Source organism: Seriola aureovittata, chromosome 3 (genome assembly GCF_021018895.1).
Source record: "Seriola aureovittata isolate HTS-2021-v1 ecotype China chromosome 3, ASM2101889v1, whole genome shotgun sequence".
Taxonomy (NCBI): domain Eukaryota; kingdom Metazoa; phylum Chordata; class Actinopteri; order Carangiformes; family Carangidae; genus Seriola; species Seriola aureovittata.
The window spans coordinates 19,870,417-19,886,627 of NC_079366.1; the positions used below are offsets into that span (position 1 = coordinate 19,870,417).

The 16,211-nt window shown below is 39.9% G+C and overlaps 1 protein-coding gene across 2 annotated transcripts; it reads right to left on the bottom strand.

Annotated features, from left to right (window-relative positions):
* Positions 1 to 1,237: 1,237 nt before the first annotated feature.
* On the bottom strand, positions 1,238 to 14,910 carry LOC130166006 (WW domain binding protein 1-like). 2 transcript variants are annotated; one of them, XM_056371261.1, is made up of 6 exons: positions 14,381 to 14,910; positions 10,756 to 10,800; positions 10,290 to 10,334; positions 9,244 to 9,391; positions 8,252 to 8,413; positions 1,238 to 7,303 (listed from the first exon to the last, which is right to left on the bottom strand). In XM_056371261.1, exons 1-6 carry the CDS (start codon positions 14,429 to 14,431, stop codon positions 6,201 to 6,203), a joined length of 1,554 nt encoding a protein of 517 aa, XP_056227236.1. In that variant the 5' UTR covers positions 14,432 to 14,910; the 3' UTR covers positions 1,238 to 6,200. The 2 variants fall into 2 exon arrangements, with proteins under 2 accessions (XP_056227236.1, XP_056227238.1); XM_056371263.1 differs by lacking the exons at positions 10,290 to 10,334; positions 10,756 to 10,800; positions 14,381 to 14,910 and having other exon boundaries at positions 9,246 to 9,385.
* Positions 14,911 to 16,211: the final 1,301 nt, after the last annotated feature.

The window sequence follows — 16,211 nt, forward strand, 5'->3', positions numbered from 1 at the left end:
CAGTTAAGTTTGCTGATGGTTGGTCAGCACTCAGTAATATACAGTATATATTAATACAAGCCAACTATCCTTTGACTAAGACGCCTGCAACCACGTGAAGATCACTTATTCCATGTTTTTACACTATTCTCTGGATAGTTTTTTCCCCTCCACCATATCTACTGGTTCCTCTTTTCATCTGAATCAGAATATATTCTCTGTGGAACAACATTTGGCCCATTGTAACATGTCAGGGCTGTAATAATCATGACTGGATTCATTTTTCGGGAGATCCTCAGGGAGAAAATGTTCCTATGGGCCCCTATTAGACCTCTCGTCGTTCCACTCTGAATTCAGTTTTCAACATCCTATTGATTGTACATAAAAATCAGACAAGAGATCAACACATGGCGAGATTCTTTTGCTCTTTTTCAACTCTGGACTGCCACCTTTTTCCTGACTTTGTTTCTGGGAAGTACAGACATGGCTGCGTTCTGAGGTAGAGCTCCCAACTGAAGTTCAGTGCCAGAAAGGTGCACCTGTTTCCGCTTATGCAACATGTTAACGCATGACTGAAATAGATAAGGTCTTTAAATTTGATTTTTACACAGGAACCCTCTGCAAGATGAAGCCTCAGTATTAGTGAATAAAGCTGGCCCAACCTTTAGGCTGCAGATCACAGTAGTGGATTTTGTGCTTAATTGGTCAAGCATATTCCTGAGCACATTAAATCAGGTCACAGACAGTTCAATCTGGAGTTTTTGTGGTCCCTGGAGTTTTGGGGATGCATGTCAGTTACTTGCTTTGCCTGGTTGGTAATTCAGCCTAGGTGTTAATAAGTAATATTTGTGGTGGGACAGCAAATTACTCAGTTTCAGAACGATAAGAATGAACAGGTCTTGTCAAGGCATATGACAGCTGTTGATACATATATAACAAGCATGTATGACTACAAAAGCTTGTCAATGTTCTCATATTATGTGCTGTGTTTGTCAGCACTGATACCATAGTTCTGTCAGCAAGACATTATCCCTGATTTCCTACTCATTTTTCTTCATGTGGTTCATTCCTCAAAAGATGAAGCTTTCAGAGTGAATGCAGCCTGATGATTCACCCTGAGTCACAGTGACAGCTACACATGAGTGGGTGTTTTCAGCTCACTCCCTGCCTAAATAAAAGTTAGACATTTGCTGTGTTTCAATGCAGAACATCGCTGGTACCCCAGGCAACTCCCAACTACAGACAAAAAGCACAGACGTGTATTTGGTAGCACTTGTTAGCATTTATTTTGACACAAATTCCACAGTTTCTGTTGAATAAAGTAGCGCAGATGTCGGTGTCCAACACGGTAGAATTCCAAAGGGCATCAATGAAAAAAAAAAAAGAAAAAGAAAAGGCAAATGGAAGAAAAACCTAAATACAACCCCACCTTATGAAAAAGCACCAAAAGATGTGCAACCAAATAGATATTTAAAAATGTGTCAGCATCTCATTGTTTGGATCTTACATCAGAGTATGCATCAAAAATCTCTATGCTATACACCAAGATACAAAATCAACTTGATATCCATAATGACATAAAAATGTTTGGATATTTATATCGACAAATTTGTTAACAAATACCAACAACACTCAACTTTGGCCTCATAATAAGCGACAATGATTTAACGCCACAACAACACGGCTGACAATAACTCTCTCACACATGCGTACGACACACTGAAGAGCTGCAGGTAGAATTGCACAAAGATACCCTCAAAGAACACCACATTTTGTCATAATATTAATCTGAACTATTCCACATACAATCACATATTGATACTGCTATAAATCCTGCTGTCCCATAGCTGCAGGAGGAAAAGGAGAACGCTTTTGGGAGACAAACAGTCTTGATCCTGAATCAACAGGGTTTAATATTTAGTTTTTTCCTGGCAAACTAGTTCAGCCGTACCAATGTGGGCTCTGTGTGTGTGTGTGTGTGTGTGTGTGTGTGTTTTTTTTTTCAATTCATCAATTCTTGGCATTACAAAATAAAGTCAGTACAAATATAGAGTAAATACTATCTTGATAAGGAGAAGTAAACAGTCCTTTGCAGTCAAAACTCAGCGAGGTAACAGTCTTATATCAGGCCTTGGCCTACATTGGCAACGAGGGTAGAGTTTGGGCATTTTGTCTGTAGAAACTAGCTGCTATACTTAACTAAACTAGTTCTATATACACTGAACTCAGTTTGGCTTCTATGAGAAATCAGAGTCGGGGTAAAACTAGCCCCAGTTTTTAAATCTCATGTATTACCATTATGTTTAAGTCACAGAGATAAACAACAACGTTTTTTCCAAAAAATAAAAAATAAAATAAAATAATTAAACGAATTTGAAAAAACCCAGGTCATTAAACTTTCACAACCTTCAGCAACTCTTCTGTCCAATTAGATAAAAAATATTCAGTCGACTGCACAATAAGAGATTTTTAGTCCTTTTCCTAAGTCACAACTTTATTTCCTGCCTACGATATTTTCTATTGTTTAGTACAAAAAAAATGTATATGAATGATTGCAGTTTTGTCACACTATATATTACAAATACAACTATGCCCAACACGTCTGGGTTTAAAAGGTACTGACAATTCATAAAGGCCAGATCCAGAATGCTGCATACTACAAAACTGCACCGCAAAAATTCCCTAACTAAAAAAACTTAGATGAATTATATTCACAATAAAGTCTGAGCTTCATGTCTACATGAAAAAACATGTCCTGTATAACACTACAGTAATTCATTTTGGCTTTTAGTTAAAGAGAAACCTTAAACAAATAAAAGTAAATCAATCAAATTTTTGATCATTTGATATTTTAGACACCCACTTTCTCCCAGAATACACAGTTTACATTGTTTTGCTCCTGAATATTATTGCCATCCTCATTCCCCGGACAAACAATACCAGTTATCAAATGTGCAACTAAAGATTTTTGGCCTTTAGCTTAACAAGATGTAACATATGAATCAGGACCTAATGAATGCATTATCTTCCATGAAAATATGCTGAAAAAAAGCAGCTTTATAGAAAATATAACTTTGTATGATGTCATACAAATGGAGCAAGGACATGACTTATTTTCAGCTACCATTGTTGTCGTGATATAAAAAAAAATTCAACTTGGGAAATGGGTTAAAAATCTTTTGTATAATGCAGTAGAAGGTTGATTATTTTTTCATCAGGATAGACAGAAGAGTCTTAGAGGAAACTGGAAATATCTTCAGGTTTTTCAAAGATCAACAGGTACTTATCCTTCAGAAACACAAATACTTGGGTATACGCAAATATAATAGTAATACACGAGAGGCATAAACCAAGGCTAAGGTAAAATCAGATAATCTGAGTTTGCACTTGGGAGAAACCTTAAGCCAAAGGCATTAAAAACGCTGTGTTATGTACAATCAAGGGCCTCTGCCCAGCACAGCTCACGGATCAGTAATGAAGAGGTAAATGTCTTTTTCACAACAGTTAATTTCCTATCAACCAGCATTAACTAGAGTAAGGAAAAAAAAGTGTGAATACTATTGCTAAATACTATTTTTGCAAGTCTCACATGTACTGTGTATATTTTTACAAAGAGACTGCCAAGCACTGCTAGAAAATGTTTGCCCATTTAATGTAAGACTATACACAATTTACAGAAAACACACACATTCACATAGCAGCATTAAACTAAGGAATGCCTAGCAGAAAGTCTATTTTTATCTAGGCACCATATACTTTGATAAAAAATTAAAAAAAACCATCAGCTAAACTTATTGAAAATTAAAAGAAAGTCCGTCTTTGTCTTAAGCCAAAAATGTACAGCAGCCGAAAGGCTTTTATGTGGATGTGTTGAGAGGATGAAGAGTCTCTGTCACCTCTGAGACACACCTGTGAGTCACTGCATGAGAGCTTTGAACAGAGAAGATCAAGGGCTGCCGAGACGACCCCCATAACAAAACCACACTGCAATGCAAACCAACTTGCACTCCCTACACACCTTTTAAGGTACACACGAACACACATGATTTGTCTCTGACAAATAAAGGTATTATAGAGCTGAATCGAGGCAAAGTTTTCTGCCCACAGAACTATAAATGAGTTGAAAGCATTGCCTTCAGGCATTAGACAATTAAGTCAGCTTTGCACTGAGCCAAGGACACAGTAAAGTGGCCTCTAGCCAATGAACTACAGAGACATTTGTCTCATAATAAATACAGCAAGATAAACATGTACAAAATGTGATTTGAGACATTGTTTCCTTCTAAAATTTGCTCTATTCTTGAGTACAGTTTGTACTGAGAATGAATTACAAGAGAACACACGTGTGCTATTCCCACTAAGTTCTGAGACTGACTTCACATAATCCTAAGAAGTACACAGCACTGATAACGAGTGTCACACTCCACCTGCTGAGGCAGAGACTCTTCTTTAGTGACAGACGCTGTACAACTGGACGATCAGCTGACAAATGATTTCACACACAAAAACAGGATCAACCGGGACACATTTGAAGAGAAGCAGTCCCAAAGTGACCCTCTGTTTAGCCACAGCCGAAATTAACTGTGACTTTAAACCTTCACTTCACACATTTACAAGCGTTACTCAGCTCAGACACACATTACAATGGACACTTCATTTCAAAGTGTCTTCTCAAAGCCCACACCTGGCAGTTTGTATTGCCTTGCTGCAGTTTTGGACACTTTTCCCAGACATTTTCAGTCAAGCATCATGCAATAAAAATTCTCCATAAACAATTTAAATCTAATTTTTTTTTTGTTTTGTTTTGTTGCGATACATAACCTTTTACATTCATTATCTGTGATGAGATTGGGCTTAAAGTTTCTGCCTTGTAAAAACTCAACCGTCCATCCATGGAGGAATCAGATTTACATTGCCTTGCAAAAGATGGCAATGACCAACTAGGAACATGTTCAAACACATTACATCCAAAGTCAAACAGTCAGATAATTATACAGTATATTCAAGTAACAGTCTGAAACAACAATGTATAGTCATAATACCATTGTAAAGCTGTGCCACCCACACATTTTAATCAATGTTTGCTCCCCTTTTCCTTAAGGGAACATAAGACATAAATGTAAAAAATACACACCCCTGGAAACAGTCGGAATAGTTGCCTTCTGTCATCGTTTCCTCCAATGAAGAGAAGGAAGTTGGCTGGTGAAAGCAAAAATTCACCCCAAAACAAAACATTTTGAATAACTGATCAAAATTTCTGAACTCTTTTCAGTTCTTCAGAAGCTACAAGATGATATAACGCTTGTTTTTGAGCTCTTTTGAAAACATACTGTTCCAGGGTTTTACGGAATTTACTCTGAGAATATGATTTCTTAAATCTAAGAAGAATTTAAGATAAACCGTCTTATTATTGGTTTCGAATGCTGATCAAACCACTGATATATAAGGCAGTGGTTCCAAACCTTTTTGCCGTATGGCCCTTAAATTGAAAGGATATTTTGTTGAGATCCATCATACATTGCATATGTCAATAACTTGCGAGCAGTTCCACCATGGATTGATTTTTGCTTCTCAGATTGTTTACTATGAATTATCTTTAATCATGAATCTGTAAATCCACATTTAAATAAAAAGCAAAGATTAGAGAAACATCAGAAAATATCATATAATTCTGTACAGCAGAACTATGTTTTTTTCTTTCTTACACTGTCAGTCCTCTGCTTTATCTTTAGACCCCTTTGAGGGGTCCTGACCCCCCGGATTGGGAACCACTGACTATCAGGGATTTCATTGCAAAAAGCTAAAATGCTATTTTAGCAATGTTTTGTCATGCAGAGAAAAGAGAGATAAAAAGGATGTTGGTATGTTGACACTGAGCCACTTGTCAAAATGGATTTAGTTAGCATGTGGGAAAGTGAAGGAGAAAGAGAAAAAACAATTCATTATTATTTTCATCACTTTAGAGAACAGGATATGCTTTCTCCTAAACCACGAACCAAATCAACTAACTACAAAATATGACTCAGCTGTCAGGTTCTCCTTTGAAACAGAACACACAGGAAATAATCTATTTCTTATCCTGTCCCTTGGCTTAAGACCTGCAAGACTTTTCTTCAGTGATTTAAACTTTTCACCTACTAGTCTTGATCTGTAAGGAGGCCAGTACGCATAAACATCTCACTTTCCCCACTTGTTTTGACGACATCTCACTGGCTGTCAGCCTACGAGGACTCCACTGCAATAATGGCCTCGCCCGTCTTCTGGATGACACTGGAGGATGAGGAGACGTGGCCACGCTGCTCAGCGCAGTCATCCAGGAGGGAACAGTCCATGCTGTCGTGCAGCACATCTGCCCTCTCCTCCCCCTTCACAGCCTCTTTACCCCCTTTAGCAAAATGCCCCTTCTGCAGTTCCTGTTCTTCTTGTTCCTCTCTCTTCACGTGGCAGCGACACACCTCAATGCCTGAGTCACCCGTTAGACGTCGATGCCGGAAATGATCCTCCTCGTCATCCTCCTCTTCCTCTTCTTCCTCCTCTTCTTTTTCTTGTTTCTGCTCCTCTTTGCTGCTGCGATGCGTGAAAACGGCCACATTTGAGGAGAAGAGAGCCTGTTTAGGGGGAGAAGGCGTGGGCTTGGGGGTTGCACCATTAGGTGAGGCCTCTTCTTCCATCTCTTTCTTAACAGCCATGGCTCCAAGTGGGTCTGAGAGGACAAGAGGGTGGACTTGACCAGGAGGGAGGGAAGATAACAGGATGAGGGGAGAAAGTGAGAGGCGAGAAGGGTGTGAGGGACGAGAGTGTAAAGGAAGGGACAGTGGTGGAGCCGGAGGTGAGAGTCCTTCACTGCCATTGGAACGTCTCTGCACAGGTATGACATCTGGAGAGGCCGCAGGTATAACATCAGGCTGTAGCTGTGATGGAGGCGGCGGGGAGGGCGTCGGTGTGAAGGTGGCCCCAGCCCTTGAACCCATGATGGAACAGTCGCCCCCTGCTTCGCTGGGTGTGGAGTTGTGGCTGCTGTTGTACGTCTCGTCTGTCACCTGGACAGAGAAGGAGGTGCTCGACGGGGAGGTGAGGGAGCAGGACTCGCAGGAGCAGCTGGTGTAGCAGTTGTCAGAGCTCTGGGAGGAAGTCAGGCCGCTGGGGCCAGGGCCCAGATAGGGAGGGCAGGGGTGACGGTGGTGGTGATGATGGGGGAAAGAAGAGCTTGGACCCCCCATGGTACCTCCCTGCAGGGCAAAGACAGAGCTGTAAGGCGGAGGAGGGGTGCTGGGCTGTGCAGCCACCTCCTCATAGGAGGGCAACTTGAAGGAAGCCAGGAAGCCTGCGACAAAGGAAACATCAGCTCAGACGGGGCAAACCGGCAAGATTTTATCTTTGTTTAACTGTCAACAAATCACTTGAAAATATCAAAACAAAGACTAATAAGTATCAGCTGTGCTATAGACCTCCATCATCGTCCTTAAACTATTACGTGCACATCACTGAGCCACACTTTTCCACTGGGTTTCCTGTTGCAGTAAATATTCACTGCTGCACTAAATGTCTATTAATCCTCAGCTGAAAATGGTCCTCTACAAATCTACTAAAAAGTACAAACTAACTAAAACTAAAAACTGCCCGGCTGTTTACTAAACCATTTAGTGTTTTTTAAAGAAACAATATATTTGTAACCCATTTTACAGATTTACAAATGGGCTTGGGGCTGAGCGACAACGGTGACAGGCTGTGGAGGTCAGCAAGTACTGGGGGGACAGACGAGCACATTGTAGGTTTTGGTCTTTTCATGGAACTTGTTGACAGTTAAAATGTAGAATAACACCAGCCTTATTGTTTAAGACTGAAGATAGTGTTCAATAAATGATGCTACTTTTCTAGCATTATGTGTTCGTCAGAGTTGTGTTATCAAAATACTTTTTTTTTTTTAAAACAGGGCCATTCATGTAATTAAAATACATATTCTCTTACCACTTTTTGTGGTATGGGTGGATATTTATATGATTGATGTAATAATTTTATTGTATTATCAAACATAATTTATTGTATTTGGTGTAATATCGATATTGTAATACTCAATATTATATGAAAGGATTGAGAGAAGTTTTTGCCAAGGTAACAACTAATAAAACAAAAGCAATCGAAATGTGGTTGTGCTTAAATTCTGTGTTTTCTCAAAAAAAAGGCACAAGGAAACCAGAACATGCCAAATCTGGAGCTAACCTGTGTAGAACTACACTTAAAAAGCTAAACATTTGAGATGACACAAACATACTGAGGTCCAGCATTGAGGAAGGGTAGTTGCAGGCTCCGTTATAGGCGATCAGATTGATCTCTCTCTGTCTCTGCTGCTGTTGGATTCTCAGCTTGGCCCGGCGGTGGCGGTAAGCACAGAAACAGCTGAAGAGGATCAGCACCGTCCACAAAAGCCAGAACCCTGAAGAAAACAGGAAATGAACCCAACGTTCATCAATGTGAAAATAAACATTAAAGTTCTGCTCTGTTCTCTCAGTTACATCCCAGATCTACTCAGATTTTACAGTGGAAAAAAAAAGACGGCGTCAGTGGTTTTGGACATCTCGCCCTATAACATACAAAATTATTATGTTTCAAATTACAGCTGTCCATTTTCTAAAGCATACCCTACGACTTTGGATTTATATCCTCACTTTGTTTCCATTCATTTGCACGAACGCATTGGTTTCTAGTAGCTCACAGCGGCAGGAGAGTAGAGCAGATAAATCATTTGGTATCAATGTAAGCATGTGCTTAAACCTTTACTTTAACTGTAAATGGCCAGTGTTAAATGAGCCTGACAGTGAAGCAAAGTTTGTCATATCAAAGTGATTTCTAATCAGAATACAAATTGAACTAGATAGCATTGCAACATGTTGCATAATGTCCCTCCTAGCGTTTATTTCAAATCTTTATCTATGGCAGCCTTTTAGTTTGAGTTTAGTTTGAGTTAAACGAATGAAAATTAAACAAACGACATAAAAATTAAAATCAAAATGAATGTGCAGGGACAGGGCTCATTCATTACCTACCCCTAAATGTTATAATACAGCAGAAATCCAATCACATGGTCAAAATATTTCTTATAACCTGTGATGGCAATGTAAGCAAACATCAGATTTTTGTGTGTCCCGAATTTTTCACTTGAAACTTCTTGGTAGGACTGGATGACAAATGTCACAAAATACCACCATTGCCTCAGGCCGCTGTCTACAGTGACACATTGGACATAAAGTCAGTAAGTTGACTCACACCAGAGTTCATAATAGTAGGTACAGCAGCCTGTCTCTCCGCAGCAGTGTCCTGTTTCACACAGGTAACCCGGATTGTTGTTTACTCCAGGACAGTACTTGGGGCTGACTACAGGCTGGCTACCAGAACCTCCGTGCTGCTTCACCACCTAGTGGACAACACATCACATCACAACATAACCACGGTGGAAATAATGTCACTGCAGATGGAAAGTTGTAATGGCTGGTATAGCTTTGGTTTTTCCTTTGACAGACCACAGTATGAGCTTTAAACCAGAAGATAAAGTCAAGACAGAACAGGAGGCCATAACATCTTTGAACAGAGACAGGGTTCACAATCTCCCCCTTTATACGACCACCTGTTATCACCTGACTGAATTTTCATACTCTGGTCACATGATGACAACTGAGACATCTGTATGACATCACAGTTGAAAACTGTCAAAAGATCCAGAAAAATCTAGTAGGTGGATCTTAAACCTGACAACAAGCAGTAACCTCAACACTGACATTTCGTCACTGTTACAGTGGCCACATTAGCAAACGTTTGCGTATTTAGACAAACATTAGAATTAATTTGGAGTCACATTAGTATCCATCTAATGAATCCATCTGTTTTCGTCCCCACCAACTTCTGAGGGGACAACCCTGCTCTGTAGCTATTAAATGCTCCACTACGCTCGCCAGCTAATCGATAACTGTGTCTGTCTGCCGTTTTGCTGAAGAAAACTGTCTGCAGCAGCTATTAACAGGATTGATGTGAGCCTGAGAATGAACCAAGACTGTACAGATGCAGGCCATGAGACCAAAACAATAAGCTGAACAACGCTAAAATGCTTTGTAGAGGGTAATAATTCTCTACGGGTTACTTGCTATGAGAGACTCCTTTCAAATTAAAACATCACTCATTTAATCCATTGTTAATAAAGAAAAAATTAGACTTGAGAGAATCACTTAGTGATTAGTGCAGCTTTAAGATTATTTTATCAGATGACAGTATGTTCGCTGGCAGCTACAGGTTAAGGTTAAATTAAAAAAATCTCACACCTTGTTAATCATGTGCACTTGAGGGTCCTTCTGAGAAACAGCCACCTAAAATGAGAAATGAAAAGACTTCTGTGAATTTTACACTTGCATCTTAGTCATTAGCAAGTGACTGTGAAGGACACAAGCAAGTGAGGGACAGACATTAACTATTAAATGTTTGAGACGTCAGAAAAAACGGGCAAAATTGACTGCTTGAGGAAATAAGAGTGTGTGGATGAGCTCAGGCACTTGAGCAAAATCACAACTCACAATAATAATGCAGCAAGAAGAGGTTGCTAAATCTGTTATGTACATAGTTACCACACATGAGACTCTGAAGTGCTAACAAGTAATTATGCATTGCCATAGCAACCACCGCTTGGAGGCTTTTTTTTTTATTTTTTTTTTTTTTTACTCATGTGGACAATGTTTTATATTATCCAGTGGCATGACATGTTTAGTTGTAGTTGAAGGTCAAGCTCCGTACCGTAGCGGCTTCAGTACCGTCCAGCCCCTGCAGGGACATGGTCATCTGGTGAAAGACAGAGACACACAATGGTTAAGACGCGAGAGCAGTTAGGTAGAAAGAGAAATGATAGGATGTAAAAGATTGGCACTACATGTTTCAGCTGTCAAGGGCACATGGTTCACATGAGACAAACAATCCTGTCTTTTCATTCCACTGATATAGCATGACAAAAAAGGCAAACTAAAGGTCTATTTTCCAGTCTGAAGACGCTGGCTGCCACATACTCCTGGCCCTTCAAGGAGACGGGAAGGTCAATGGCTTTTTAACAAAACCTGTTTCTCCTGCGTGTGTGTGTCGACATGGCAGACAGAAGGCACCAATTCCCAAACACGTTCCTAAAACCTTGCATGCTCTCTCACTTCCCTTTTCCTCTCTTCCTCCAAACACACAAGTGGATGCAAAACATACAAATCTAAAATGGTGATGACTTTAACCAGTACAATTATTTTCATTACTATCACATAATATCAGAAAAACAGGGAAAATCTCCCAAGCACAAGATGACATGTTATAGTTGTTTTTTTGTGTCTGACCAATAGTCAGAAATAGAAGCAGTTATTCAAATCGATTCATTTTCTGTTGATCAACTGATCACCAAAGCATTCTAGCAATAAAAAAGTCACATATGTATGAAACACCTGGTCATTTTATGAGAATATTAATTTTCCTCACAGGATTATTTTGACACGTGTAGCATCTCAGTAGGCAATATAACCTTCAGCCATAATGATCAACTATGATTTGTGTGCAGGAGTGATGAATACTGCTATACTATATGTGCATTTCTGCTACTCAAATGCAATTCTGTCCTTGTGCAGATTTCAAAATTCAGAGTGTCACTCACGCCTCGGTAAATGCCAGACAGGCCCACTGTGAGTAAAAAGAAAAAAAATGGTTGTGTGTGTGTGTGTGTGTGTGTGTGTGTGTGTGTGTGTGCTGCTGGGGCTACTGACAAAAAACAATGTGGAGACAATGGGGGCTTGCTACCTTGTTTAACACCAGGGCTGCAGCCATGTAAATGGAACCTCTTTTGTTAACACCTCCTCCTGGTTATGTAGTCAGCATGGGGAACAATGCTATGTCCTAAACTGCGGTATGTGTGTGTGTGTTTGTGTTTGTGCAGGGGTGTGTGCATACACAGCTATTAACAAGTTCAGAATCACAACTACTGTCCGTTTACAAAGTACCAAATGACAAATTGCCAAATCTCATAAAGCTACCAACTCCACACACTGGTCTGAGGCTGTATATGTGACTGTAGTAGCTGTTAGCCAAGACACACTCATATTTGCTGTGGCATATCATATAAAACCATGCATAGTAAACAATTCTTCAACACCTGATGCAACCACAGATTTGTTAATATTGCATAACACAGCATTACATGATTCTTTGGTGGAAGAACAATGTCTAATGAAGGACATACAGGCTCCAAAAAAGCAACTGGCACTGCAGCATGCAGAGCATGGGACAGATAACTCAAGTTTTCTGCCAGATATTGATCTGGTGGCAGGTAGCATATATATGGCCATGAACACATGATCTTCAACGCTATTATGGCTGGCTACATTTTTTTATACCAGTCCTGATACAATATTTATATATATTGATACCAAAACACAAATATTGACGTCTTATTTCTACAAAACATTTCCGTTCATATATTAAAAGAAGCTAAACTTTTATGTGTGCAGGCATTCACTTTCAGTGCTCGACACATTTCAGAGGGTACCAAAAAAACACACTACGGTTTGATACTGAGCTCTAAATTCTACAAGAGTACTGGTTAATCAGAAACATCCCGACGAACAACTGTTTGCCTCAAGACTTAAGATGATTTAATGTTTGTTATTTTTACTACTGCTATTTTTCATTTACTTTGCTTGAGCTATAGATGAATAAGATCCTGCAAACCATGTCTTTCTTGTATGTGCACACACACAGCTATTGTGTAATAACAAAGCTCAAGAGATAAATCCAACTGTCAAACATAACCTCAACTAGTTCATAGAACTAAGTTTCTATACTGTTACGAAAGTCAGAGTCAAGAGGGGAAATGTACTGGCATCAGTTCCTGTGGTAAGCCCACCACACAGCACTGAGTATGTGCATGGGTGTGAGGAGATCATTCAGGCTTTCCCAGAGACCACGGACTAACCACAAATGGTTTCCACCTCTGGGGTCCCAAAGGTCTACACAGCATAGCAGCAAATAAAAGGTAAAAATGAGGGAAACTCACTGTGAAAAGCTGTAAAATGGATGTTTGATGTGCAAACTCTGTAAACTGCCACAAAAGTACTATTTAGTGAAATGTCAGATGTTCACTTTACTGATGCCAGCTGCAAGTAGGCGACAGGAAAGTGAAAATCTGCACAGAAAACTTGATTTTATGTGGTGTAGTCAAGATTATGACCCAGGATATTAAACCCTAAAAGTGTCAAAGGTTTATAAAGGCGAGTCTCACTCTTTAATGCTGTAGCAAACTGCTGTCACCGTGTGGGTTGAGGTGTGACTCGCTGTGAGGCAACACTTTCTGCCACACTGCTGCCTGTTTGACAACATAAGAACTAAGTTCCTAAAAAGAATATTTACTTGAGGAACAAGCAGATGTTGCCATGGAAGCAATGAAATATTGTATATGTGAGCATGTCACAGCCAACAAAAGTGAGCAGTACATTAAACTAATCTCCTTCAAAATCTGCCAGGTGGTTCTCACCATCAACTCTATCTGACTTCATCATATCCCTATATGTTTGCAGTGATTTGTTTTTCTCCGATCACACAGTTGTGTTCTGTGCAGTAAGATGTCGACCGTTTGTTAACTTTTGTTTCAGGAAACATCATCCTCAGTGAAGCAGCAGTGTCCTGACTCAGCAGTATGCTGTTCCTCTGCTGGACAAGCAACTGTACATTAGATTTATGAGGCTATAAGAGTCTGGCAGAGAAAGCTCTTGTAATCATGCCTGCATAAATTAGGGTTAAATCCTTGGTGCATTACCACAGGTTTTCAAGGCTACAATGCTGGAAACAAGGAATCAACTTAAAATCTGAAAGCAGTTTCCTGCAGTAAGTCACAAACTATAACACACAACCTAGTAACCCCTGAGAAAGTTGACTATAAGTCCATACCCTGTCAATTTGGAATTTGATTTTAGCAACCTTAGTAAATTTTAAAATATTTGCAAAACTATTTCATGATGTTCTGGATATTCTGTGGTGTGTTAGCAGGCCCACACCTCTAAAACTTGTGATAATGTGTTGTGCCTTGACCCCAGCCTCACACACAGCCTCACCATTGACCACAAACACTCAGGAACCATAACTGACTTGACTTTACTCAACACAAACCGTTTGCTGCAGTGGTGCAAAAATGCAGCTATTGTCTCGAAAAATATGTCGAAGAAATGAAAAGACAAATATGCATAGAACAAGTTGAGGCGATTGTTTGCCAACAGCAGCAGCAGCAACAACAACAACAACAACAACAACACAGGCGGAGGGAAGCATGTTGCTCTGCAGAATCACTAAAGCCCAGCTGTTGACAGCAGTGCGTGAATCAAAGGAAAGCTGTGCAGTGCATTACCTCCTCAGCCTTCAGCCCGAGGCAGAATGTCAACTTTTTCTCAGGATCCATGGCCAAAGCTGAACACCAAGCTAAACGGAGGAAATAGAAATGCAGAGGTGCAGATGTTACTCTGTTAAACCCCCATCACCGCTGCCCCACTCCACAGACACGGCGGCCTCCCCATCCGCCATTCCCCCAGACTGACGGACGGATGCCCCTCCCAGACTCCGCTCCGCGCACCGCGGGTAACAGGGCTCAGCCTCCCGGTGTATTTTACGGATGGGGCCGCGGAATATCACAGTGCAGACGGTTCTGTCGTCGACTGTGGTTTGCTGTAGTGAGATGAAGATGTTTCAATCTTTGTTTTCGCTGAGAGGGCCGGAGCTCTGCATGATGTCATGCTTCTCCAGCCCCCAAACTACTTGTATGGAAGCGCTGCGGCTTTGATTGGCCGGAGCTCCCAGCAACAGCCGCACAGAGGCTGTTTCTGCTGGGCTTTATTCACACACTGTTGCTCTGTTAACGACCGCCAAAGCATCAAACCACTACACACGTGTGTGTTTGTAATTGCAGTGAAACATTATCATGTTATTTAACAACATAGTTGTGTAAAAAATGTTAACTGAACATCCAGTTTTACTCAGTGATGGTTTAAAAGCCAGAGTCGACCTAGATCAGAAATGACTCAACAACAATGAATATTATAGTATAGTTCTTTGATATAAATGTAGTGGATGTCTGACAAATAAAAAAAACACATCTTAAAGATTACACCTCATTATGTTTTCTCAATATATGATATTTTAGAACTGGTGCAATCAGCCATGAACCCTAAAATGCACGACTTTTATATGGTGTGCAGACTGTAGAAGATCCTAAGATATTTGTTTTTGAAGTGGGTCACAGTGCTACCTTAGCTAACTGTTAGCTAAGAGCACCAGCTAACCACTTCTGTTTCGGTTACAAAAATTCTTCTCTTATGTTCACCAAACCTAAATAAATATAGCTAGTGATACAAATTAGCCATTAATGGTAAGGCAGAAAATTCTGCACTTTTATATTAGCTGGCTAGCTGTTAGCCATTACTTCGGTTGCCATAGCCATCAAAAACTTACTTAGAGCTAAAACTTAACTTAGCTACAGGCTAAAGACATACATCCACAGCTGTAGCACTTGGTTGCTATAGTTCTCTGTATACAGACAGTCTAGCCTGTGTTGCTAAGCTAATGAGTGCTAATAAACCATGAGCATGTGCTTATTGTGGAAAACTTTGGGGTTGTTGTCATCATCCTTGAGCTTGACCTTAAAAGTCATTATCTTCTCATCCTGGTCCACTGCTCTGTTAGGAGTCTTTTCCTCAGATTTTAATTTAACACAATCTCCTTATTAATTTTCACATTATATTTACATTTCATTTTACTGTTATGCAAGTTTATAAAGGGTTCAGTTGATGATTCAGGTCAGTCCTTGGGACTCTTCTTGGTGGGGTTATCTGGGCTCCTTGTTGGAGGCCTCACGATGTTGACCTTATGTATCCATACCTCATTTTATCTTGCCTTTTTTCATTTAGGCCTACATTATTTAGAATAACATACAGTAGGGGTCACAAATTATATTCAACCATCAACCACAAGCAAGCTTTTTCCAGCATTATTCAGAAGGGGGTAACTTACAGGTGGGGTGGAGATATATATGTTTCTTTAAAGAATGAAACAGATATCATCTTCACCTTTTTAGGATTTGTTTTTCTAAACTGACATTAAACATATAAAATGTGCAGTATGTATGAAAAATATCACTTGTATGGTAATCTTTAACATATTCATCAACATATTTGCCACTAACTAAC

What these genes read in the sequence shown, in the direction of transcription:
- LOC130166006 (XM_056371261.1), bottom strand. Translation starts at nt 14,431, where the DNA reads ATGGATCCTGAGAAAAAGTTGACATTCTGCCTCGGGCTGAAGGCTGAG. An exon ending in ACGGTACTGAAGCCGCTACG is followed by an intron (nt 10,335 to 10,755) that starts GTACGGAGCTTG and finishes TTCTCATTTTAG; the next exon opens with GTGGCTGTTTCTCAGAAGGA. An exon ending in CTACTATTATGAACTCTGGT is followed by an intron (nt 8,414 to 9,243) that starts GTGAGTCAACTT and finishes TGTTTTCTTCAG; the next exon opens with GGTTCTGGCTTTTGTGGACG.